The following is a 26,818-nucleotide window of genomic DNA, read 5'->3' on the forward strand; positions in this document are numbered from 1 at the left end:
CAATGTATGTCACGGCTACGCCGCATGTTTCAGTTCAAAAGGTAAACAAGTATAATTAGGCATGCCAGGGCTTGAAAAACTATATCAATAAATAGTGGGAGGAATCCACTTCAATCCCATATCTTCATCGACAATTCTGGTGCTGCGCTATTTCATTATGGGCAATTTACATGTATCTCATCTACGTGGATATAAGGTAGATTGTTGTTTTTTTTAAATCTATCCCTAATTAAAGACATAAATAACTGAATATGAACATATTAAGTATGTTATATTTTATTGCACTTTTCCACTAACATTAACACAATTATATTAACAATAAGAAAAAAAAGCTATTGTTCTCTTAAATAGCATAATTACGAATACTTACTACATTTTAATTTACTGAAACCAATTTCCACTTCATGAAATGCTCCTGAAAATGGCTGACATTTGCGATATATGTATTAATTCCATCACCACATTTAAGAGTGATGTTTTCTATTAAACAATTGAAATGACTGTTCAGTAGTTATAGTTTAATCAATCAAAAAAATCAAAGTCATAATCTCCAAATTCTCCACGGAATCCAAAATAACAACATCGGAATCCTGGTCGCTGATATCTCCCTCTGCATCTTCCTCTGAAGGCAAATCGAGTACGACATCTGTATGGTGAGCAGGAACAGCCCCTCCCCATCCCAAAGTAGTCGTAATAGTAATCTGTGGAAACACATTGGTTTAGATTTGTCAATATCAACAATACGTTTGCCAAATTATATTCATCATTTTACCAATTACCAATTCCTATTACTCCCCCGCCCCGTTCCCCTACTCCGCATCCATCCTCTAACACTCCCAAAATTCTCTCACATCAGCGATTCCCTTACTCCAGCATTCTACAGACTTAAATATCAGGTGTGAGATTTAAACCCATTTAACCCTTGTAACTTTGAATTAAGGTCAAGGTCATTCAACTGAACAAACGTGGAAGCTCCTCGGCCCAGAATACTACAAAAGAAAAAGAATCTACCGTCGTATTGTATCACCGGATGTCTTCCTCTCCTGTAAAATCCCCATGGTCGGACTCCAGGATCCCTACCCCTCGGGGAGTCAAGTCCCGGGGGTGTAGTCGATATTGGCTTTGTTTCATCTGGCTGGACTGTCTGTGATTTTGCCATATAGACTACCACAGCCAGTATAAAAACAATAGCCGCTCTCATTGTTCTCTGTAAAGTGAATTACAAGATTATAAAAAACACGTTGAACAAGCGAGTGTGACATTGAATAATAATGCAATTGCTTGTAAGCTTGTATGTTTTGCTTATAATGTATATACATGGGGGACTAGCAAAGCTTTTAAATCTCTTTCTGTAATATGCTCTAAACAATGCCTTCATTCATACAGAATACACGATAAAGCATGTGGATTATTCTGCTTTATGAATATTTGTATTCGTAATTGTTTAAATGTAAATTATACATGTATTCTTCATATCACAAAAAAAACAGCTTCTTCTATCATTTAATTGCTGTACTAAGACTGTCTGGAAATTCATTCAATCTTAAATAATAAACAACCATATTTACTATCAGTAATTATTTTTATTGTAAGTTATATAATGTAATGATTTATAATACTCCTAATATCTCTGGTATTTACAAAGGTTTCATATCAAGTTAAAACTTCTTCTCTCGAAACACCTTGTTATATTTAGATATCTATTTATGTATCTCTTAAGAACGAAAACAATATCGTTAGATTATTCTGAACAGTTGTAAATACATATAGACAGTTTTTGTCGTGTTTCAAAAGAATTGTTTCGCCCAATGTCAAGTAAAGAGTTAATATTTTTGAGTTTTCTATTTTCATATTTGGACTAAGGCAAGGCCATGTTAAATGCATATGCACCTAACAGAAACAATATTTTATTAATTATAATGAGTCGAGTAAATGCACAAAGCAATGTATTTAAAACTTTTATGATTCTGTCCTATGTTAGCATATACTGTACGACGATAGACAGTTTTAACACGCTCTTGTCCCATGACATCTGTCGGCAGACTATGATTATGTATATATATCCATATACATCATAACTCTATTAGCGGTTCTGCAAGATAAAAACCGAACATAACAGAACAATTAAACAGTCTCCAAACTTGAATGTATCATCGTTTTAATATTAATATTTGTTTTTTATGATTTCATCAAATGCCTGCAATATTATGCAGTAATGCCACAGAAATAAATTTACCTTTTAGTAGTCTCAACTGAACTGTGCTATGTTGTCATCTGTAAAAGCAAAAAAATACCAATTTGATATACTGTATATGATAGAATAAATTATTTTCAGATCATTTTAAAACAATGAAACACGTTGCCCTTTGAAGTGTTAACTTATAGCCATCACGAATCCGTCTTGATTTCAACCAAAATGCTTAAGGATACCGCTTCGTGCCCAATATTTGTTTAATGTCTACTTTCTCTTTTTTGCAATTTATTTGATTTATGCGATTATCGTGATTACAAGTATTGTGCCTCATCGAACTCGTCAGTCATCCAGTATTGATAATGGAAGACGACTCAAGATAACCAAAACTCGAAATGTATAAAATTATGACAAGTGTACCAAGAGAATGGAATAAAAAAAAATAGATATTAGTGAAAGTTGTCTAAAACTATTTTGATTTAAAAAGAAGTGTATGCATTGCTAAAAGATGTTAGTTTTAAAAAATACCACTCCGTGAAAACTAGAAAATATCATGACAGAGCTAACAAAAGTACATTTGTAATAATTATTATAAGACTACACCATCAAGCAAAACTGGTTAGTATATTTATTATGCAATTAAGCGATTTTTATTGCTTACATTAGTTGAGGAGACTATCATGTAACTGCACTAGATGTAATGGATAATGCCAACCAACAGAGTGGAGTACGTATGATTTTTACTGTATGAGAATAAAATGTGAAGCTTGCTTCAATAAGTAAAAACAATATAACAATAACACTACATTAGAGTTAATTGCGTAGTAAATAAGCAGATACTTACTTTTAAAAAGATTTAGCTATCTCACCTTTTACAGTACATGACGTTGCATGCTGATCGCCCCACTTACAAATGTGACGTTTTAGAAATGCATGTTGCATAATATATGAATATATATCTAAATTCGTCTGTGACATAGACAAGGTAATTTGACAACGTTACATTTAACCACAATGGCTAACAAACTCAGACATTGTGTCACCCTGGTGTGTGATAGTAATTACTAGTAACTGGTACCTTTACTGGGACGAAAGCAAACACACAATATGTGACCCCTGACATTATCAGGAGCAGCCCATCACTAACATATCTTTTGAACACCGACTATTCCTAGAAGACAAAATAAGTTTTTACGTATCTTTAAAATGAATGATATTGTGTCATTGCATATATCAATCAAGCGTGTGCATATTTGATAGTTATTACTTTACTAATTAAACATAATGTTTTATATTTCATGTATTAAACACATGTCATGTAACATTTACGGAAATGAATTATTTATAGACAAAGACATGTTACACATATCACAATTTACATATTTATATATGACCTTTGTTTTTCTTAAAGAATTTCAATTGATAGTTATCAGAGTTCAACGTATATGAAATCAGATATGCAAGTATTTAAAGCCATTAACGTCAGGCTACTAAACATTTAAATGATGATAAACAAAATAACATTGATGTACGATATGTTGCATGCTTACCTGTCTTAAACACAAGAAGCGGGTCTTGTCATGCTTATAATTTATCAATAATTCATTTGTTATTACACACTCGTAACAAGCATAGTGAAATATACTATTTATAGCATAAGCTGTCTCGTGCCGTAGCGTCAAAAGTACACTAATTAGATGACGAAAATGTCATTTATATGGCAGGCTGTGAAATATTCGCCAATAAAAGATACAAACTACACCTCCCATATTTCAATAACACTGTTTTAACATTTGTATTTCCATTTGTGATACAAATTACATTTGAGTCTATTTTATGTCTCGTATGATTCTTGATCCAATAGTTTTCATTTTTATCGGTGCTTTTCAAATAATAATTGTCTGTATGTGTAGCACATTGTCATATGAAAACTATGGCAAAATTAAAATAATATCATATGGAGATTTTTTTTCGAATGATTTTAAGAAATGTCCTATTTACCGGCCATTTTGAAACAGTGTGCTTCATACACTTTTTCCACTTCAGCGTTTTCGCTTAAATTGCCATAGCAACGATATATTAGCTATATCAATCCATAAAAGACATTGAGCATTTAAGTGTTAAATTGTGAGCTATTTCTCTTTATTTTTGTATTTTTACATGTTAGAGTAGTTTAAGTATTTTGAATTTTTTAACAAGCAATGCTGGCAAATAACTATTATAACGGAACAAAACGTTAAACTCACTGGCCCCCAATTTTAAACTAGTTTTAGAATTTTGTTTCAACCTTGTTTCTTTTAAGCTGCAAAGTATCAGAAAAACCTTGTCATTAGAACTTTGTTTTGTAATAAAGAGTAAAATGCTTCAAAAATGGTAAAAATGAGGTATTTTGATCTTCAAATTAGGTGTAAAATATGTTAATATTCTGAGCAAATAGAATGGATTGTGTGTGTGAATATTACAGTACTACTAATTTTTTTTCAAATTAAACAAGGCTTTGTCAAGTATTTAAGCAATCATACTGAATAGATAACTAATTTGGTAGAATTCACTTTATGATCAAAAGTACGAAATTCCGGTAACATCACTCATAGTGTCAAATACATAGCTATTTTTGAATCACAATTATTAAATGTCAAGCGACAATCAATATACCAAATAGTCCTAGGATTTGTTTTACTTCTTACCAGAGAAGATCCGAATTATTTTTAAAGAAAACATGAACGGACAAATCATTGCGCGAATAATTGAAATGGTTCAAAAACTACAGTTCATTATCAATCTCTAGAATAGAAAACTATCAGCTGAAAAGAACAATATCATTTTTGCAAGCATGAGCGATATCATATTTAATTTTTACGTATATATCCTACTGCTGTTTATGTTAATGCTTCAACAAATTCTTCACGCACCAGTCTTAAAACTGAAGAATGAATTTGAAGTAATCAAATATTTGTTATCTGAGTACAAAACTAAACATAGCTTATTATTTTGCAAATTATTTTTTTTACAATAACAGAAAAATCACAAAAATACAGTCATTGTGAAATGAGTTCTAGAGTATATTTATGTTGACATAATTGATGCTATTTTCGCAATGATTCATATAGTAAACCTTCGATGTTGATTGATAAATCATAATAGCAAATCTTGGATATAACAACTGCATGCATCTCGTTAAGTTTCACATTAAGAACAAAGGATCTATTGTCAGCATGATACAAACAAAAACGAAAAAATATCTCATTATCCGTTTTCAAGAAAAAATGAATAAATAAACAAATAAAAATAAAATAAATAAAAAAGCAATAACTTGGAAATTGGCCTTCATACAGATAACCGTGAACATATTTTCAATTCAAACTATCTCCGAACAACAAACGAACTGCCATACAACAATAGTATTCATTATATTAAACCACCAATGAATGATCAACATTTTAACTTTAAAGCATGCATCATGATTTAAAAAAAATGTTTCTATAGAGTTGAATCATTAACAAAGCCTAAACTGAGCTTATTAGAATAGTAATAACCATATGTCCAAATGGAAGTTAGATTGGCATATTTTAACAATTGTATATTTGTCAGTTTAAGTTCATCATTTCAACGTTGCATGCTATAATAATTAATGGTTTCTAGGAAATATCTGGTATAATTCCAACATTTAAAAAAAAATTCACATTTTGTATGATATAGATAAGCATTAAATTTTCAAATGATCGTTTTCGCCGTTAGTTAATATAGTAAATAATTAATTTAACACCACTTACCTGTGAAACTACAAATACATTAACTATGACTGGTCCAAGTCTTGTCTGGTAAAGATGAAATGCCTTTCCTATTAGTATACAGTGATCGTTATGATGTTGAAGAATAATTTATCATAATAATACGTGTGTACTTGGCTAGTGTAAAAACTTTTTTTAGGTAATTAAAATGTCAAGCAACACAATACACTTAATTAAGAATTGCATACTTCTAATATAAGCCCTTTCAGTGTAACTCTATAGCAAAGACAGGTAAAAAAATAAACAAAAAGGTTACATAGATATTTGGTAATCATATCAGCATGTAAATGCTTAAGTTTTGATATTTGAATGTATATAGTTATATATTTCAGAGGCCAGAAGTCGGTCGTAGATTTGAATTGTGAATTAAAGTCATGTTTGCGTGATGTTATAACGTATGTATACCTATGTATAATTAAATGCTACGAAAACAGACATTTATTATGATTTATGCAAACGGTGGTAGATAATGTCAAATATGACGGTTGAGGTTGATGTTCATTGTATGCCATTAAGTTTCTTGGCTTATATTATAAAGCCACTTTAGAATAACCGCAAACGAACACGCCTATAGAGGAACAGCGTATTTCTTTTCTTTTATCTACAATTGTCTTAACGGTACTAGTTATATTTATTATTATGAGAGTTCGATAAAAATCGTTTGTGTATGATTAATGCATGTGTAAATTAAGTCATTAACAATTTGTTAATTTATGCAGTTGTCTCACAGATAAGACTGACCTTCTCAGGGTTCACTCATTCCGGATGTTTAAAATTACACTTTTCATGGATGACTGCCTCCTCTTTGGTACATACATTTTACGTATGTTGTAAATAGCATGTAACTCTATACTTGAATATATTCAAACAAAGACGCTCAACATACCTCAATCGAGTAATCATTTGTCCATTATCTATAGACCTACAATAACCCCCGTACGAAAAAAAGGTTATTAATAATTATTATATGTTTTACAATAATCTTAATTTATAATATATCTTATATGCAAGGATCTGGTAGGCCATAGACCCAGATGTAGAAGCGCGCATGGGGTGTTGATGTAGTACCGTGGAAAATTAAGCCACGCACGTGGTTGTACAGAAGAGCTGTCACGGTCAGGGAAAGGTGAGTGCTATACCACCGCTCATCCGCCTGTCTTAAAAAAATAAACATTGAAATTTGACTTGAATGAACCCTCTGTTTAATACTTACCCTGAAAGATTTTAAATTATAAACATAGTTTTGATCGTCTTGTATAAAAAAGCATTTATGATCAGTCTTGATGTGTTACAGAATAAAATGTACTAGTATATGCAGTCTGCATAATGAAATGACGTATCAGACTTTTCGCTTATTGAACTATAGAATAACACAAAGCAGGTTTAAATAGAGGGTGACTTATCGTTTTTACATCTATGTGTTGATAAGGTGTGTGGTGAGGTTCTCAGGTAGCGGAATATCTCAAAAGTCTGTATGGTTTAAAGCACTTGATCGGAAACGAACGCCGCTGTATTTTCACACATATGAATGCTACCCTTGTTTACATGTAATTGTTTATTGAAGCTGAAGACTGCACTAGGTACACAAATAAACAAAAGTACCCTGCTGGTGTTTTTTCTGTTCTTTGAGTAGACATTATTATATGAAGGAACCTCATGATTTGTGTGCATTAGGATAAGAAATGGAATTTACCTTGATACAAGGCCGATTTCTTGTATTGTTGTTATTTGTAAAAACAATAGATATGGGTAAGTCTTATAATATCAATATAATATATTTTAATAAGGTTTCTTTACATTAAAGATAAGTTTGTAGTTATATAAATGGTATATTTATCAACGTTTGAGTGTATACATTGGAAATATTGGTTTATAGTTTCAGCAACAAAGAAAATATTTTCACTCAACGTATTTCGTATTTTCCTTTGTTTTCAATTACATGTAATTCCCTGAAGTATGATTTTACATTTTTTGTGTCAACCAATCATTTCAAAATGTCTTATAACAATTGAAATTAGTTCAGGTTTTGCGATTGGAGTTTTTAAAATTGTTTACCAATCTACCCACTTATTTCACCTGTTACATTGTACATCAGTGTAGTTAAAAGAGCATTAGTTGGAAAATTTTCAGAGTTCATCATGTAAAGAAAAAGGAAATAGGTAATTTTATATAATAAATATAATTTTAATTAAGATTTACAATCATACACTTAGGATAAAAGAAAACTTTTTTGCGACCTGCAGTATTAGAACAGAGAGAACCGATCATACGTTTAACGCTGTATTTTTTTTATTTTTTTTATTTTTTTTTTATTTTTTTTTACTCTTTACTGTTATGATGAACGTGTAATAAGGATATTCACTGGTTTTAAAATGATATCCCTCGGATCATGTTTGCAAGATATTACTTTCTTTCTTCCCTTACAGCATGTGTAACAGGAAGAAGAGATATTGCTCTTGTTATAGACGAGTCGGCAAGCGTTATGAGCCACAACTATGCAAAACAACTGACATTTCTACAAAACGTCGCGTCTACGTTTTCTATAGGAACGCAGGCTACTCGGTTTGGAGCTGTAGCCTTCAATACAAACGCCAGACTTGCCTTTTCATTTGACACATATCTGACAAAGTCATCCCTGCTGACGGCCATAGGGTCTGTAGCCTACGTCCCGGGAGGCACATCAATAGGTGCAGGAATAGATTACGCCCGTCAACACCTTTTTACAGCGGCCAAGGGTGACCGCTCAGGGGTTGACGATTATATAATTGTAATAACTGACGGTTTCTCAGCAGATACCGTCACGTCTGGGATTGCTGCAAGAAACGCGGGAATCACTTTGTTTGCTGTTGGTGTGGACGGATATGACCTCAATGACCTTATTGCTGCAACTGGTGACGTCAGTAAAGTATTTACCGCTCCTAATTATGATTCTCTTGGTGGCATTGTGAACCAGCTGGCTAGTGCATTTCCATGTGACTATTGTAAGCGTGCAAAATATAAAAGATAACCCACTTTGTCCATTCATTGCTTAACAATAACAAGTAATAGTAACAGAATTCGGTGACTTTTTTGACATTCATGTATAATCAATAAATACACATTATCATCAGACGTATATTTAGAGAAAGACACTACGAATTATTACAATTGAATTTAAGAAGTAATCATATCAGCTGTATGGAATATTGTGTAGGGTAGAAAAAGTAGGAATTTTTTCTGATAGAATTTAATTTATCATGATTATAATCAAAATAAGTTCTTCAATCATCCAATTTCTCAGATATGCTTTTTCATAACCACGCTTATTATAATTCTAGTCTATCTAATTCAATACCTATCCTTCTTTTGAAATTATTTTACGATGAGGTTGCTATTTTCCGTTATTGGAACTCGTTTCCAGTTATGATTATCTGAAGATACAACAGCGTTATAAGTTAGGATATTTTTAAACGAATGATATCTGCTTTCAGACAGAGAATATTACAAGTGTAAAGGTTAATGTTAAATACTCTTCCATGAGTGGATAAGAAGGATAACGATATCTTAGCAATGAGTAGGCCCGATGTCTTACCTTCCTATGGCCGCTATTATACTGTTATCATGCTATATTCATATTCTGTTTTATCCAATAGTTTGTGGTGAACAGACGATTGGAAACGCCATCCCAAGTAACCCTGTTACGAACGCTGACTCTAATACAGGTGAATAGTTATATCATCTACATTTATAAACTGTCAGTGTTTTTCATAAAAGTGTTCAACGCGGAAATTTTACTCATCAAAGGATATTTTTGTTACTTTTCATCCATACCCAAGAATCGCCTTCGTCATATGAATAACGAAGATATTGTTTTATACGGCTTCGTCGTGGCAAAAGTCTTTGTCAATTGTCATATTGCTATTTTTCATATAGTTTGGATAAACCTATATTAGATCTAGAGTCTGATGAAGGCATTCGTCAAAAACCACGAAGGTTGTTAAGTCCAGTGTCCTAAACTAGTATTAATTTATTACATTAATAGTTACACGTAGAGTTATGATGTTGGTGACAAAAGTTCCAAGAAACAACGCAAATCACATGTACTCTATTAGCAAAGGTTCCACTATATATAACCAATCTATATTGGTCTTGTGCCATTGAACACAAGATTAATATAAAACGTCAAGAGTCCGAGAGAATAATTCCAACAATTGTTCCACTTAGGATTCAAACTTATTACCATCTTAACTCGAATGATGAGTGGTGAATTTTATCATTTTTACAACAGGTCAGGCCTTCTTACTAGCAGATGAGATGTATACACCTGGGTGTTGTGGGGTTGTTCGCGCCATAGAGTTCGTACCAAGTGTTTCTGGTACACTTGAGGTCTTGGTCTGGAGGCGTACGTCAAGTGGTGGACAAGTATACAGTATTGTCTGGAAAACCATTGTAGTGATCTACGGTATGTCGCTGGCTGACCTATGAACATTTAAGGATTCAAATGATTTATTACCATACACTCTTTGAATATATCCATAATAGAGTTCAATAAGAACGTAAATGTAATCACCGAACTAAATATCAAGCGATAAATTGACTTAATCCTTTATTCCTCTCAATAATATGCGCTCAGATCTAGTAGCAATGAGACTGCAACTCCGTACATTTCTTTTTACTTTCCTTTATGAATACTCACCTTTTTATGGCTTTCCATCCGAGGCGTATTCTTTAGCACAATTCTTTGTTTGATGTAACGGTTTAATGTATTCGGCATTAGATTATCTAACAAACTTTTCACACAACTTATCAAGTTCTTCATCTTTTTGTTTTAATTATGCAGATTCACAAGTTGGAGTCGTTGTCAATGTTACCTTACCAATTGAAAGTCGTATCGCTTTTATGGATGGTGACGCGTTTGGATGGTAGGCATATTTTTCTCTGGCTATTAATGAATGGTCATTTTACGTTAAAGTTGGTTTATTATACACCAACTTAATATTTCGGCGACTTGATTGTGCGTGTCCCTGATTTATCTTATTTTCATGACGATTTATTTCGTGTGTTTATAAACATTTAATTGAGACTCATCTTCCCGCCAAATGACCTTTAATTAATCCTGTTTTACTTGCCCTCGAAATACATGAAAATTCATCGAATGGGAAAATGATGTTGTTTTACAATGCATATACACATGGGCTCTATTTCTTCAAGTAATGTCCTAGATATTACGCCCTTTTACTAGTTGAGAAACATAATAATGTACTCTTGTATTTTTGTTTGTTTGTTTGTTATTTTGGTGATCTTTATCAAATGCTACTTAAGACCCATGAACAGTATATTTTAATTTGACTAAAAACATTTACTCAATTGATTGAACAGAATATTTCACAACCTATCATCTTCCACCAGATAGTGCATTTCAATTAAACATTAATAATTTAACCTCATTTTCATTTGAAATAGGCCAGCTGGCTAAAACTATTTGATTAATGTTGAATCAATGATTGAATACTATCACCTATTTTAATGTATATTTACCCCTATGGTTAACTAGGTATAATTCAGGGACAGTGATACCAGCCTATGCAGTATGTGCGGACGTCACTACCTGTCCTGCTGTATATCAGATGGATAACCTGACGTCACTGGAGCCAGGTATGACGTCAGACTGGGGAACTGCGACGAAGATATCTGGCCGCGTGTATGATTTCAGAATACACACATACAATAGTATGTATTCTTAGTATATTGTATCCGTATTGTGAGGACATCCCCTTTTTTTATCTTCTCTGTCAATTTTAATAGATATATCAATAGAGACTATTTAACCTTACTAAAGGATAGGTCACAAATTATTTGATAACTTTATCCTTTAAAGTAAACTTTGCAACATAAAAATACATTTGTTTTATAAGTGAATACAATTTTGTAATCTACATAATGGACTCTTTTATACTACGTCATTTGGTTGCCAATCAGACTCGATGTTAAAAAGACGGCTTCATTTTACGTTATGAGACGATAATCTAAATCTTCAAACCAATGAAAATGTTCTTTCGTACAACCAAGGCTGTATTGTTATGCATTAGTAGTACCAGGGATGCATCTTATATGTATAGACAAAGATGTATAACGATATCATTTGAATTTATAATTTTTTATATTTTGTTTGTAAATATAATTTGCTTTTCCAGTAACATTACATTGGTGCCTATGTATACATAGCCTGACAGAAATGCATTGTCTTGGATTGTGCTTAACTTTAAGTCCACCAGGACGTGCCCACCGTATCTATATGCAGGTCATTTTACAGATACCGCCCCATCACCACCAAAACAGACGACAGCATTGATCCCTGATCACCTGAAAGTCGGTGACGCTGTGATGGCGTTTGCACCTGTTGACCCCGATAAAGGAGAAATATTCTCACATGATCTTAATCACACCTACTTTTATTATGATGACTTAACAGGTATGTTTTCTTTAAAGAGTCAACTATAATTTTTTTGGTTACAGATTCATAACGTTAAAAATAAATTCATTGTAATCCTATGAAATTACAAGTTATATGCACTTTAAGAAATCGCTACGCCGTTGTATCAGCCCATCAGATGCGGTGTTCTCAATGTCTTTAACTTAATGGCAGGATAACATGATTTTTAAACATTGAACAATTAGTCCACTATGATATAAGATGAATCTGCTAGGAAAAGAAGGAATTCAGGCATATAGCAAATTAGTATTTCAATAAACTTCTAAATGTTTTAAAACATCCATATTTCCAGATTCAAATACTTTTCTTGGTACAAAAATGTAAATTTAGGTGATCCAAGGGGGAGTAACATACTTCTAACGATCTCAAATAGATAATTAAACCAAGATGTAAATAGATATATCATAATTATATGTGTTTTATCAAACTTTACCAGGTGAAATCAAAGTGAAATCCTCACTTCCTCGTTCCTATGCAAAGTATTCAGTGACGATTTTATCCACGGACTCTTGCCAGAACACCTTATCCACAACGGTCACCATTACGACCTTCAATTCGGTAAGTTCATCTAACAACAACATTTGATGACATCGTCTGCTGTAACGTTGCTCATCGTCTAACTCGATGTCATAACAAACGACTTCAATAGTATTGAGTTGGGTTTTTTTTTAAATCTACACTACAATCATTATTTTTCAGGCAGTCAACTGCGTTATTAATTTCTCTCTCACGATTTATTTACATTGACGATATTTAGATTCACGTGCAGATACGAACTCTAATCTGAAAATAATTAGAATCAATAATGACTTGAGATGTAGCACATGTAAATCACATAAAACATTAATACTACTTCACATATCATAAATTACGTGAAAAATAGCGAAATAACTATGCGTACGAATAATATTGCCCAAAGTTTATAAGTAGTTAAATCAAGCTGATGAAGAACAAAATCATGACAAAAAAGTTGAATTGGACGATACACAAACGAAAAAGCATGATATCCATAGCATCAAACAAATAGCTGTGTGAATGCAAATCATTAAATGAGACCACACCCTGTGCGTAAAATTATTTTAAATGTCCTTGTGTTTTTGTCCTATGAAGCCCCCAGTCCTCCAGAACCTACCAGCTATAATATTCATCACAGATAACATAACAGCTGGGGTGACCATCTTCCATCTTGATCTAGAGGATAAAAGCAATGACTCTGTGTGTTGTCACATCTCTGGTGTTAACCCGCCGTCCTCAAATTTCTTCCTCAACATATCAGACAACAGTAAGTAATCCGTCTTTGCGTATTACACAGTTAGCTCCCTTGCGGGTAGGTATAGATTGTTACGTCATTATTTTGTGAGCGCAATTCCCGTTGTTTTCTCCGAAAAGTATGCATTTTGCTCGCAAACACATGACGTCACAATCAATACCTAACTGCAAGGGCAGATATCTCTGTAATAAGCAAATACAGAATAATGTAAATGTTCGTCGACAGGATTTACCCTGAAATCGACAAGATTTCATTAGATCCATTTCATTCGTAACTAGATAATCACTTATGATTTCATTTCTAGTCTATTGATTTGGTGTAACTAAACGAATATTTTTGATGAGTTTACTGTAGATATATTTTATCCGCTTACTTATTTATATTAAGAGTTGACTGATTATTTCATATCAATGTTCCCTTTGCGTTTCTATTAATAAGACAAACAAAATATTCCTATTTACCAATACTATATATGTAAAAATATTTATTTTTTAGTGGAAAAAGATTATTTTAAACACCAAATGATACGTGAAAATAAATAGTTTCCTAGGAAAATTTCGAGAATGCATATGTGCCTGATGATACAATACAGCCACGTTATGAAAAGATGATTTTGTGTACATATGGCCAGTAATGACGTTTAACTGGTATAGTCGTACATACACTATATTTTATATGGTATATCAGTATATTATTTTTCTGACTTTTACAGACCCCCGTGTTGTTACCGCTTACGGTTCCCGATTCGACAATAAATTGATAAGCAATCATTACAAGTTAACCTTGTGCTGTTCGGATGGAATCATCGCTACACAAAATTATCTGGAGATTTCTGTCAAATCAGCATCGAAGAAAAGACTGTATACGCCCCCAGGTAGGATATTTAATTTGTTAATGATCACATCAGATCCTCTCATTTTGTTTAAATGCTTATTTCGCAGGATAATGTTCACAATCACAATAGAGTTGAAAGTTATTATAACGAAACCCCACAGTAGTTGGGATTATACTATAATTATCCTGTCTGTCTAGTTGTCTGATGTCTGCGTGTCTGTCGAGAAATGCAGTTTGTTATCGCGATAAGTTTTCGATTTTTTTTTTTTTTTTTAGAAATTGTCAATTAAGCGACATAATGTCATATACATTAACATTACAGGGGTTACAAAAGGTGAAAAGTTCTATGGTTATGTATATTTTTCAACACAGAAAATATTATTTACTTGCAAAATTCTAAAATTAAAATATATATATATATACATAATTAGGAAAAAAGAAATTTTGGGTATAGATTTGGAATTGTTATCCAAATTGGTCTAAATTACTTATTGTGTTACCTTGGTCTTAAATGTAAAGTAAGTCTTTAGAGGAGCACGGGAAGTGTTATCCCTTGCTTGTTCAGTCCTATAGTTGTATATTTTTCACTGACTGGTTCATAACCACGTAATATTATTGAAAGGGATCCTACAAGTCTCATAAACTGTATTTCTACTGTCTTGCTCAAAACCGTAAAAACTTTAAGTAAGTTCCCAATATTACAAAGAAATTCTATGTTAAATCCACTATCAACTTAAAATGTGATAACGATATTGTCTTGTACATTACAGGCTGGTTTACAATGGCAGTCACCATGAGTATGATCCCTATCTCAACTTTAATCATGTCGGCGTGCATCATCATGGGCGTGACGTGCACGTGTGACAAAGATGGACACATAGCCTCCAAACCAAAGCCGAAATAATTTGAATGTGCAACTTGTTATTGTTTTCTGGTACATATTCAGAAACATTTCCCCTCAAATTGGATGTATAAACAGTTGTCAACAAAACACATTAAGTAATCATTTGGGGCTTTGTACATCTAGCACAGTCATTACATCGAATTCCATGCGAGTCTAAACTACAAAAGTATACCACTGTGAAAAAGGAAATGAACCCCGCAATGAAGTCGGATCGAAACTAAATTCATTATGTCTTTGTTTTGGATTGAACAACGACTATTGTATTCAGCTGCCCAATTTGTAATGACAAGAGCCCAGTTTCACAAACATTTCTTAACTTCAGACTTTTTTATCTAAACTTACCAAAGAAAATTACAAAAAAAATAGGTTAAGATTCCCTACCATAAACTTATATTGCTGCTAATTTCACTGTAACGATATGTAACTTAAACATTTGATATTCAAACATTGACATGTAACTTGATGATTTAGCTCCCCAAAAGCATAAGTCGGCCTGTAAGAGAGCCGAAATCTAGGTGCCACATATTCCTGGTTTTGAATAAGTGATTTCGGGTTTTGTCGGATTCCGAATCGTATCACGTTGCTGACGTTCGACACGACCTGCGTTTTCCTTCTGGCTAATATGAGCAAATTATGCTGCTATATGTCCACAGATTGAGTATTTGAAACATCCAATATACACATTGCCGTAAAATGTTGTGTGTATCAAATATTGTAATGTGCGAGCATTACTTTCTTTGTAGATAGAGTCTGGTGAGGTATACCACATGTTTTATTTATGAAAAATTGTTGACATTTTCTCTTGGTTTCACAACTCTCGTTTTACTTCGAGATTGTCGCGAAGGTGTTCGGAATAGTTCGGAATCATTCGGCATCTTTCGAGCCTATTTTTCACGTGTACACATTAAAAAGATTTTTTTACTTTTATTATTAAAAATAATTCCAGTGCTGCAACTTTATAAAAAATGGTAAGATTAGAAAGTTTTAAAACTCAGACAGACGGAGAAAAATATTTAAACAGTTTTCACTATGACAAAAGGAGCGAAAGTTATAGACCATACAACTTTAACCTCTGAAATGCTTTCTTTAAGAAAAATTGAAGTTAAAAAATTTCCTGAAGTTAAAGAAAGTTCGTGAATCGGGGACCGCAAAATTGTATTAAACTATGTCGTTGACGTGACCAGGTGGTGAAAATAGGTTTGGTAGAGCAAATTCAGGCATTTTTGACCCCTATATTTGTATAACTACAACAAATACATTTTATATGATAACAGACTTTAATGATTTCATTTCACTTTGTGCTAAAAGATATGTACATTAAAAATGTTAAAACAAGCAGTAAACCGCTGTATAAGAATCAACAGAGAAAACAATGTATTAGCATTTTAACGATTTCATTCCGCCCGATTAATGTGACTTTATTCATAAAGACCGATTCTAGATTAAACACCTTTCTATGAAGTCAAAATACTAATAAAATAACTATTTTTAAAATTTCATGGTCGTACTAAGATTAACTTTCGAATTGACTGGGTAAATTAATATCCATTGAAATTCCATTAAATTTGATTTTGAATTATAGATGATAAAAAATGAAACTATAAATAAATGGATAACACTATACAAATAGCAACACAGTTAAATAGTGGTATATTGTCATCAATGATTGTTTATAAAACATATCAATTGTCTAGCAGAACTATTTAAGATGCAAAGCAACAGGCTATAGACATTTAACCGGGATATTAAATTTTGATTTGGTATTTCCACTTACAATTGGTAAAATTTGTTTCGATAATAAAAAATCAAAGAATGTAAAGCTATGACATTTAAACCTTTTTTCGGATTTTCTTACAATTACGTTACATTAATTCGAAGGTAAAAACAGCATCACAGTGTTTAATCAGCACGTACCTAAATGTACAAAACGATATGTATAAATGTGTTCAGTAATGCTCTCTCGTTCATATCGACATTAAAAGGAGGAAAACCCAAACATAAAATACAAAGGATTTAAGAATTTTACGAAGTGGTCTCATGGAAAAGTAGAACGAAATGATTGTCCTTATGATCAAAAGACACACATACAAATGTACATACAAATGTAGATAGACCTACATAATACTACTTCATGTATCTAACAACTGAAAGTTCATTTTTGTGACGTATGTCTATGTTATACAGTAGTTAACGCCTTCCTTAGTTAAATATTCTGTATTTGCATATCAAATATATCTGAGTTTTCTGCCCTTGTGGGTAGATAATGCTTTTAACATCATATTATTGTGAGCATAACGTCACATTTTTGGGAGAAAATGTATTCATTTCTCACACTTTTGTTAGGATTGATACCTTCACGAAAGGGCGGATAACTCTGAAATTAGCAAAGACGGAATATATTTATGGCTTTAACATTTAGCTTATGCACGCCAATGTCAATTCATCAGTAAGGTGTAATAAAGCGTTAGTTTATACGGTAGTTTATTATTAAAATAAGGTACTGTAACCAGATCAAGTGTTATCCAGTGGAAGTTGGTCCTTGAATTATTACATATATATTGCTATCTTCCTTTTCTTTTACAGTGCTACAAAGGTACAAATGCCAAATTTGGACGAAAACCTGACCAATTTGTTATTTAAATCTAAAACAATAAAATAATATTCGAATTAGTATGATTCAGTATATACATATATATATATGTTCCAAAAATAGAGAGAATATAACAATATGTCAGGAAATAAATGTATGCCACAACATCATGGAGTGCTAGATAAATGATAATGCATTCTAAATAAACAACAACCAGAAACAAAGGTAAACAAGTAGGTAAAAACAGAAAGTGAATGTCAACAATATTTAAGAACAACTGTTTAAAATTTAAAAAAAAAACAAACAAAAAAACATGTGGTTTCTTATTTCTGAGAAGTTTTGGTCGAAAACTTTAAAATCATTTTCACTTTTTCTGGATAATAAATTGTTAAAATCTACATTATTTTTTAAGTAAATGTTTTAGATTTGATTGGGTGGTTTTGTTATTGCTAGCAGCCAGTCTGTAATATTACACATTTTGAAAAATATATTTAAGTTCTCAAATTAATTTTAAATCAAAATATAAAAAAAAACAGTAAGTATTTACGATAACAATAGTTACAACATATTTTGCATAAATCATTTATAGCAGCATACTACTAAGGATACAGATTAATTGAAACTTCAGCTTTTCCACTATCAAATCCTTCTGTGACTTAAATGTTAAATGATTAATAGGTAATATACATGTATCCTTTAATTCAAAGATTTTTTTGAAAGCCTTAATAAAAGTTCTTTTTTGTGCAAGTTAGGTCAAACATCATTTCAGAAGTATTATTAGACTGATAATTTGTAGGTAATAAAGGCATACATGGATTTAGTTGATGTAAAAACAATTATCACAAGCATCATATGGATATATTGACATAATACCCGAATAAGTTGTAGATCAATATCAAAATATAAAATGTTGTAGAAGAAAGAATAAAAATAAAAAGATCTTGACAGACGAAATAGTTCATATCCCTGCCCCTGTTGTTTCAAAATGAACTTGTACAATGCAATGTCGTTTTAATATTACTATGTACACATCTTTAGTTTCAAGCCGTGATTAACTAACTAAATGATATCTGGTCCGAATGACAGAGATAAATGAAGTGGTAGAGCATGGTATCCATATATAATCCAATAGTTACGGACAAAACTTGTTTATAAATTTAATGGTTTTTTTTTTAAACAATTAAGAAATAAAACAGTGTTCTTGAAAAGAAAAAATTATAGCAAATAGTTAATTTCCAGTATAATTGATACAATGAATTACATGTATATAAGTTCATGCCAAAATACCATCTACATATAGACACAGAGGGTGCAGGCATATTAGGTCATTAATCTTTGGTCATTAAGATTATTTTTGCTTATTGGACCATCATCTATGAATAAGCGATTGTTGTTCTGCTTATCCAACCAGGACCACTAATTATAAACTAATAAAGATTCCAGATATTGAAAGTTATTCAGAAGAATTAAAATGAATTAATAACTAAAATAATTGTCCCTCTAAACAAACAAAACATGACCGGACAAAACCTAAAAAAAAAATTTTCTTCGAATATCTGATCCAAAACCAACAGATTCAACACTTACTATTTAAACAATATTTTAAAAAACAAATTTTTCAGCACAAGTTTAAGGCCATTTTGGAACTGAAATATTGTTATAGTAAAAGTCTTCAAACTTTCTATGTACAATTTTTTTTAACATAACTATCTTATTTTTAAAAGCGTTATATCTTGTATAAACGTCTCTGCTGTGTAAGTTGTTGGGATTATTGTACATATTCCTCCATCAGCTATAAATTAGCGATTGTTCTGCTTCTGCTCAAAGAACATGAAGTCCTGAAGAAAAAAAATTTCATAGTTAATAAAGCACAATGGATACAGACACATTACTGTGGGGTATTGTTAGCTAAGTTGACTTCAAATTTCAAACATAATTTTTTTACATGTAACCAATGTACTATGGCATTGTTTTGTAGCAAATATTATTAACAAGGAGCTAATAACATAACAAATAATCACATAGATATTAAGATTAAAATCAACTATTTTTAGGTCACAGTAATAGACTGGAAATAGCTAGAGTTACAATTCTTAAAACCAACCTAATTTTTCTGCAATTTAATTTTTCGATTTTTTTATGAGCAATGTAAGTTTGAGATGTTATCACTTCATTTTCTCCAAACATAGTATTTCTTGGATTTTAATTGTTTAGTTACAGTTGTCTGCTAAAGACTCAAAAGTCATTCAGAAAAAAAGAGTTTACAGTCTACTTACAATTAGAAACACAGCCCCCAGCATGACTGCCTTCATCTTGACATCCAAATCCATGGGAACTGATGACAGAAATCATATTATTCACAAGGTTTGAATGAAATATATAAATGCTGCTGTATAAGAATAATTTGGATGGATTGACTGACATTAAAAGAAAGTTATAAACAAAAGCAGTGTCGCTGACGTCTTATTTAAATGCAACAACACAAGGGAGACTACTCATTTCAACAACTTACAGGTGATTCCGAAGTTATCGGCATCAGTGAAGTATTCCTTGGCAAATCCACTCCATTGCTTGCTGAGCTTACCAACCTCAGCTGTCCAGTCCTTGGACCACACCTAAAAATAGAACACAGAAGGTGTGAAAGCAACCAAGACAATCTCCCAATTATCAATCCGATTTATTATTTCATAACTGTAAATTAGGTACCTAGATATTATATTTGTTTGCACTAACATATCTTCTTTGGTCTACTGAGTATGATACCAAACTCAGCAAATATTTTCACAAAAACCATCAAGTCTGATTACAGACAAGATTACTCTTTTTTTAACATAGTACCATGTACGTATTCTATTTTTTTCAACTTTTCTTTTTTGCATGAATATTTTTCGGGAGATTAGTTTAACCTTATGTAATGAAGTCATTTAAAGTATCATTATGTTCTTATACATCAATACATGTAAGAGCTTTGCAGATGATGTAAAACACCAAGACAGAGAATTTTCAAAACTTAATTGTAAGCAACACAAAATACCACATCGACCAAATAAGCGCCCCCATCCCTATATGCACCCTTCCCCTTTTTTAGATTTCAATTTCACTTACTTCTAACTAAATTCAGACTGAAAATATTTAAACTGTGATGGTTTCCTTACCAATATCTTTTGCATATCAATTCATGGCTTATTTTGAAGAATAATTTAATGAAAGGCTAGTCAAATTTTTTTTCTTTAAGTGCCCCCTTATTTGCTTGGATTTTTATGCGCTCTGGGGGCTTATTGTGTTGAATACTGTCATATCACAGAATCATCTTACATAGTACATGCACTGCCTCCTTGCCTTACAACCAAACATTATCGGTCAGAATGTCTTCCACATCCATTAGGCCTTAATTTGACCTCTGACTTATAATGTAGTCAGCTCATCTCTTACCCTTTAAAAACAAACTTTGACACCTTACATGCTTCTTTACCTGAAACCAGCTGACCTATGACCCTTTAACTACAATAAACCCTAACACGTCCTTTTAATGTTAGTGAATACAATACAACCAACATATGACCTTGTTTGCAGCAAGGTCACCTGATCTCTCATAATGAAGCCTGTTGACATGTGACGTTTAACCTTACTTACAATAAATTCCTGGTCCCAGCAGCATCCGTTCATCACACAGCAAGGCCCCTTAATGTTGAGCACGGGTTCATGATTAGCATCTCTGATGCTGTAGTGTGGAGTCCAGCAACTTTGTCTGAGGGAAAGGCAAGGACAATAAGTTTATATAAAATATCTAGTGTGGAGTCCAGCAACTTTGTCTGAGGGAAAGACAAGGAAAATTAGTTTATATAAAATATCTAGTGTGGAGTCCAGCAACTTTGTCTGAGGGAAAGGCAAGAAAAATAAGTTTATATAAATATCTAGTGTGGAGTCCAGCAACTTTGTCTGAGGGAGAGGCAAGAAAAAATAGTTTATATAAAATATCTGGTGTGGAGTCCAGCATTTGTCTGGGGGAAAGGCAAGGACAATTAGTTTATATATAATATCTAGTGTGGAGTCCAGCAACTTTGTCTGGGGGGAAGGCAAGGACAATAAGTTTATATAAAATATCTGGTGTGGAGCCCAGCAACTTTGTCTGGGGGAAATGCAAAAACAATAATTTTATATAAAATATCTGGTGTGTGGAGTCCAGCAACTTTGTCTGGGGGAAAGGCAAGGACAATAAGTTTATATAAAATATCTGGTGTGGAGCCCAGCAACTTTGTCTGGGGGAAATGCAAAAACAATAAGTTTATATAAAATATCTGGTGTGTGGAGTCCAGCAACTTTGTCTGGGGAAAAGGCAAGGACAATAAGTTTATATAAAATATCTGGTGTGGAGTCCAGCATTTGTCTGGGGGAAAGGCAAGGACAATTAGTTTATATATAATATCTAGTGTGGAGTCCAGTAACTTTGTCTGGGGGGAAGGCAAGGACAATAAGTTTATATAAAATATCTGGTGTGCAGCCCAGCAACTTTGTCTGGGGGAAAGGCAAGGACAATAAGTTTATATAAAATATCTGGTGTGGAGCCCAGCAACTTTGTCTGGGGGAAATGCAAAAACAATAATTTTATATAAAATATCTGGTGTGTGGAGTCCAGCAACTTTGTCTGGGGGAAAGGCAAGGACAATAAGTTTATATAAAATATCTGGTGTGGAGTCCAGTAACTGTGTCTGGGGGAAAGGCAAGGGCAATTATATTATATAAAATATCTGTTGAGGCGTCCAGCAACTTTGTATGTCTTTGATATTTGAAGAAAGTTGTAAGTTTGGTCAATGAACAAGATAATGGAGTAAATAGAAAGCTATATTAATTTGTGTGAATAAAGTGAATGAAGACTTACTCCTGTCTTACATATCCAACCACGGTGCCTGGAGGAGATTCCACGGCGATTTCATGAGCACAACCATCAGAATTGGCACACCAACAGCATCCTACACAGCATTTGAACTCTCGCACACATTTGATGATTTCCTGAAAACAGAAGGAAAAACATGCAGACCATGAAACTTCCAACATACAAAGATGGGAATATTCTTCAAAATGTCCATTAAATAGAAACATAATTGAGCAGTGTTGTGGTTATAAACCAACTGAAGTCCAGTAAAACATATTTTTACACATATGTATATATATTTTTTAAAGTAAACACCTGGATTTTTACTTGTGACTTACCTGTCCAGTGTTGTCCGTGATATGAAGATTGAATCCTCGGTTTGGTCCACAGCACTGACGCTCACATGTTTCCGACTCTACAACATTCAGTGTCTTTCTATGTTTGAACTATGTCCTAACCATAATAAGTGTCACCGCCATTACTAAAAGCAATCCCCTTCAAATTCTCATACCTTGAATTTACTTCCAAATACAGACTGAAAATCACTAGCTTTCTTCATTCTATTTATGAAAGGTTAGTCAAAATAGGTCTAATAAGCAATTTTCTCAATCTTTAACATTCCAATAGCTTATTACAGTATATTAGTTTTTGGGTTTTCTGATAAAAAGCTGTTTGCATTATAAAGAGTCACTGCAGTAGATAATACCATATTCGACCCAATAAGTGCCTAAGACGAAAAATGAAGGAGTGCTGAATAGTGTCAGATTTGGGATAATTAACATTTCACTAAATTATTGCAAAGTCTAGATCTGTAAGGCATTAACCAATTTACAAAAGAAATCAACGGAGAAATCTTCACAGTTTTCATAATTAATCTGTATTTAAGTCAATGTAAGTGAGGCATTAAAAAGGGGATAGGGACTGGGGCGCTTATTATGTCAAACAGGTTACCGGTTATGCGTAATGGCTAATCATCTCAAATAGAGTAAATAGTATATAACAGCAGAAATTTTAAGTTTTTTACCTGTCCATTTGAAAGTTTTTAATATATGTGATGTAGACCTACCTTCAGCAGCAAAGAAGACTTGTTGGCCTTGGTTGTTGAGGACCTTGTACTTATTGGCCATCTCCCAGCCAGTGAATACTGTAAAATGTCAACAATAGTCTAGTACTATATACTGATACTTAACGTGAAATACAACACGTGCACATGTCCTATTTATTTTGAAATGTAACCTAAATCCTGTCATGATGATGGGCCAATCAGAATGATAGCTTATACTGCCATTTAGCCTCTATTTCTTGTGTTAAATGGGCATTAAAATGGCAACAACTCACTAATAATTAAAATGTCCAGACATAACAAACCTGATAAAATTGTTTTATCCTATGTACAAGACCAATAAAGGACAAAGAAAAAATCCATTTTGCATTAACATATTTTTGTTTTTCAAGCATACTTACAACTTTGAGATGGCAATTATTTCAACTTGATGATTTAGAAAAATATTGTTCTACTGTATTTGCTGGTGAAATGTTTGCTGCGATAATTAACTTTCACAATTTATCATCCATGAGCAGAACTTAATTTTCAAAGTTGTTCTTAGTATATTGGTACACAAGAACATGTTAACGGTGGTGGTATTGTTACACCAGTTGACAGTGACTACGTACACTCCAGTATTTCTATCTGTTGTTTGATGAGGAGTTGATCAATCTGCGTGAGGTACTCCAGGCCCGGAGGACAGCCAGGAATGGCTTGGGGGCGGGCCATCCATTGGACCATCGGAGGCTGACCAGGGATGTTCATGGGCACCATACCCGCTGTTGATAATGAAAGATAAAATTGAAAAATGAAATATCAAAACAAATATAATTTATCATGTAAATATAGTATTAGATACACAGTTTGTTAGTGACATAGTACGAAAAAACATCGGAATTGGGTTTAAAAGTACATTTGTATCTTGTATTTGGGGAGGCGTATTAGTTTACCAACAAACTGTGTAACAAATTTATCTGGTCAAAGCTAGGCTATTTGAAAATATATTATAATTTATGAAAGATAACTTAAAAAAGATCAACGCAATCAGGCAAATGACTTTGATCTTATGCCATATTTTCCTTACTGAATGACTAAAAACCTGTATTATATGTTGCTATGGTCCATTTCTGTTAAAATGCAATCTAGAAATAATTCTGGCTGATTGCCCTTGCTTTTGATAGTGTTTGATAGTATATATATAAGCATTTCTTAGCCACCATCTTGTTACTGACGACGCTACGATACATTAGGGCCAAAGAATGATCCTAACTCCAATAATTCTAGCTTTCTACTAACCTATGTACGGCAAATACTATAGTGTTTCTAAAATTTGTTATAATTACTAAACACAATGTGCATTTAGGGTCCCGGTAGCAGTGTGATATGGAGGTTTATTTACCTGAAAATGTAATATTTCCCCCCCCCCCCCCCCCCGAAACCTTGCCCGAGGGAAATATAACATATGAGGGTAAATAAACCTTCATATCACACTGCCATCGGGACATAAATTGTTTATTTACTATACAGGAAAATCGTGATTCACTTAACATTACTTAAGTTTGCGATGAGTAAAAAAATTATGTTTTACACTTCGTAACTCATTGTTGTACAATCGGAAGGGGAGATAACTCTGAGTGAAAGACAGGCGATCACAATAAGAACATGTGCCCCTTTACCCCAAGAGAAATTAAATGGGACATTTTATTTCCCCGTTATGCGGTGTGTTTCAATTAATCACAGACACTGTTATAAACATGCAGTATAATAATGTATCGTGCACTATGTGTTGTTGATCCAAAGGTTTAATTTGAATTTCCTGTTGAAATCGTACTCAGTTAACTTATTCGTATTACAATGTTCAACAAACATGTCTGACTTTCAGACCAATGGATCAACCAATAGGTCCATGGAATCAGCGCACATAAAAAAAAATTGTTTTCCGTCAGTGCTGAATACAGCAAAAATATATGTGGTAGGTGTATTCTATCAATGAAAATGCTGGTTACAAGATCGATTTGTATAAAGGAAATAACATCAGATGTGTGTGTTAACTGTTAACTTACTAATTATTATGATCAATGTGTATATCAAACAATAGTCCTCCTACATGAAATTCATCATGCAGAAAGTAACTGTATTTATAGCAATGAATCTACATGTATATTTCATACACCAGATCTATGTACCGTATTCAACCCAATAAGCGCCCTGGGCGTTTTAAAAAAAGTTGAAAAAATGAAAAGGTGCCTATAAGACGAAATTGCTGCAAATCTATACAGTTTTGTGTAGTTATGATCTTTATTTATGCCTGGGCAATTGAAATCGGCCTTGAAAATGGGAAGGGGCACCCATAGGGATAGGGCGCCCATAGGGACATTGGCGCTTAGTGGGTAGTATACGGTATGTTACAGACTCTGACTGTATGATCATACAGTCTGATGACTCCCTTCGATCTAGTACACATATGTAATATTTCTGTCAGCCTATCTATGTATGTAGTTATATTGTACATACCACTCAAGTAATTAACATGATAATACATGTTAGTATAAATGTGATCAATACAATTGAATTTGATACCAAGCCATGCTTAAAATCAATACAGTACGCTGTATAGTGTATATAGAAAATGGATATATGCAGCAAGTACATAGATATCACTAAGATTGAGACCTTTAACTGATTCCACTTTGTTTGAAAATGTGTTAAAATCAAAATACTTATTTAGGAAATCATTTCAATATAGGGTAAATTGGAATTCTAGTTTTATCCATACATATAAAGGTAGTGATACAATTAATATCATGATACATTTCAGGTTTTTTTTCATTTTCTGTTCATTGTTACG

The 26,818-nt window shown here is 32.7% G+C and overlaps 2 protein-coding genes and 1 long non-coding RNA gene across 12 annotated transcripts in view; 1 reads left to right on the forward strand and 2 right to left on the reverse strand.

Moving 5' to 3' along the window:
• Nucleotides 1-260: 260 nt before the first annotated feature.
• On the reverse strand, nucleotides 261-13,715 carry LOC138317277 (uncharacterized). Of its 5 annotated transcripts, none has more exons than XR_011207753.1 (4): nucleotides 13,587-13,715; nucleotides 2,237-2,274; nucleotides 1,012-1,207; nucleotides 261-701 (listed from the first exon to the last, which is right to left on the reverse strand). It is a non-coding gene; the product is annotated as an uncharacterized lncRNA (long non-coding RNA). The 5 variants fall into 5 exon arrangements; XR_011207751.1 differs by lacking the exon at nucleotides 13,587-13,715 and adding an exon at nucleotides 5,965-6,257; XR_011207754.1 differs by lacking the exon at nucleotides 13,587-13,715 and adding an exon at nucleotides 3,270-3,380.
• On the forward strand, nucleotides 7,596-20,667 carry LOC138317232 (uncharacterized). Of its 2 annotated transcripts, none has more exons than XM_069258788.1 (11): nucleotides 7,596-7,731; nucleotides 8,409-8,963; nucleotides 9,615-9,683; nucleotides 10,250-10,423; nucleotides 10,802-10,883; nucleotides 11,516-11,691; nucleotides 12,263-12,433; nucleotides 12,891-13,012; nucleotides 13,565-13,736; nucleotides 14,437-14,598; nucleotides 15,329-20,667. In XM_069258788.1, the coding sequence occupies exons 1-11, from the start codon at nucleotides 7,665-7,667 to the stop codon at nucleotides 15,460-15,462; spliced, it is 1,884 nt and encodes a 627-aa protein (XP_069114889.1). In that variant the 5' UTR covers nucleotides 7,596-7,664; the 3' UTR covers nucleotides 15,463-20,667. The 2 variants fall into 2 exon arrangements, with proteins under 2 accessions (XP_069114889.1, XP_069114896.1); XM_069258795.1 differs by having other exon boundaries at nucleotides 12,275-12,433.
• LOC138317250 (phospholipid scramblase 2-like) overlaps nucleotides 16,721-26,818 on the reverse strand; it is a 69,998-nt gene continuing 59,900 nt past the window's right edge. For 4 of the 5 annotated variants that reach the window (XM_069258823.1, XM_069258803.1, XM_069258811.1 and 1 more), the window contains exons 4-11: nucleotides 24,600-24,749; nucleotides 23,992-24,069; nucleotides 23,264-23,340; nucleotides 22,932-23,062; nucleotides 21,686-21,800; nucleotides 20,565-20,667; nucleotides 20,329-20,387; nucleotides 16,721-19,890 (exon numbers count right to left, since the gene is read on the reverse strand). In XM_069258823.1, the coding sequence (XP_069114924.1) occupies nucleotides 19,852-19,890; nucleotides 20,329-20,387; nucleotides 20,565-20,667; nucleotides 21,686-21,800; nucleotides 22,932-23,062; nucleotides 23,264-23,340; nucleotides 23,992-24,069; nucleotides 24,600-24,749 (752 nt within the window). In that variant the 3' untranslated portion in view covers nucleotides 16,721-19,851. The remainder of the gene's footprint in view (nucleotides 19,891-20,328; nucleotides 20,388-20,564; nucleotides 20,668-21,685; nucleotides 21,801-22,931; nucleotides 23,063-23,263; nucleotides 23,341-23,991; nucleotides 24,070-24,599; nucleotides 24,750-26,818) is intronic. The other variant, XR_011207748.1, reaches the window with a different exon arrangement.

This window comes from Argopecten irradians, chromosome 1 (genome assembly GCF_041381155.1).
Source record: "Argopecten irradians isolate NY chromosome 1, Ai_NY, whole genome shotgun sequence".
NCBI classification, from domain to species: domain Eukaryota; kingdom Metazoa; phylum Mollusca; class Bivalvia; order Pectinida; family Pectinidae; genus Argopecten; species Argopecten irradians.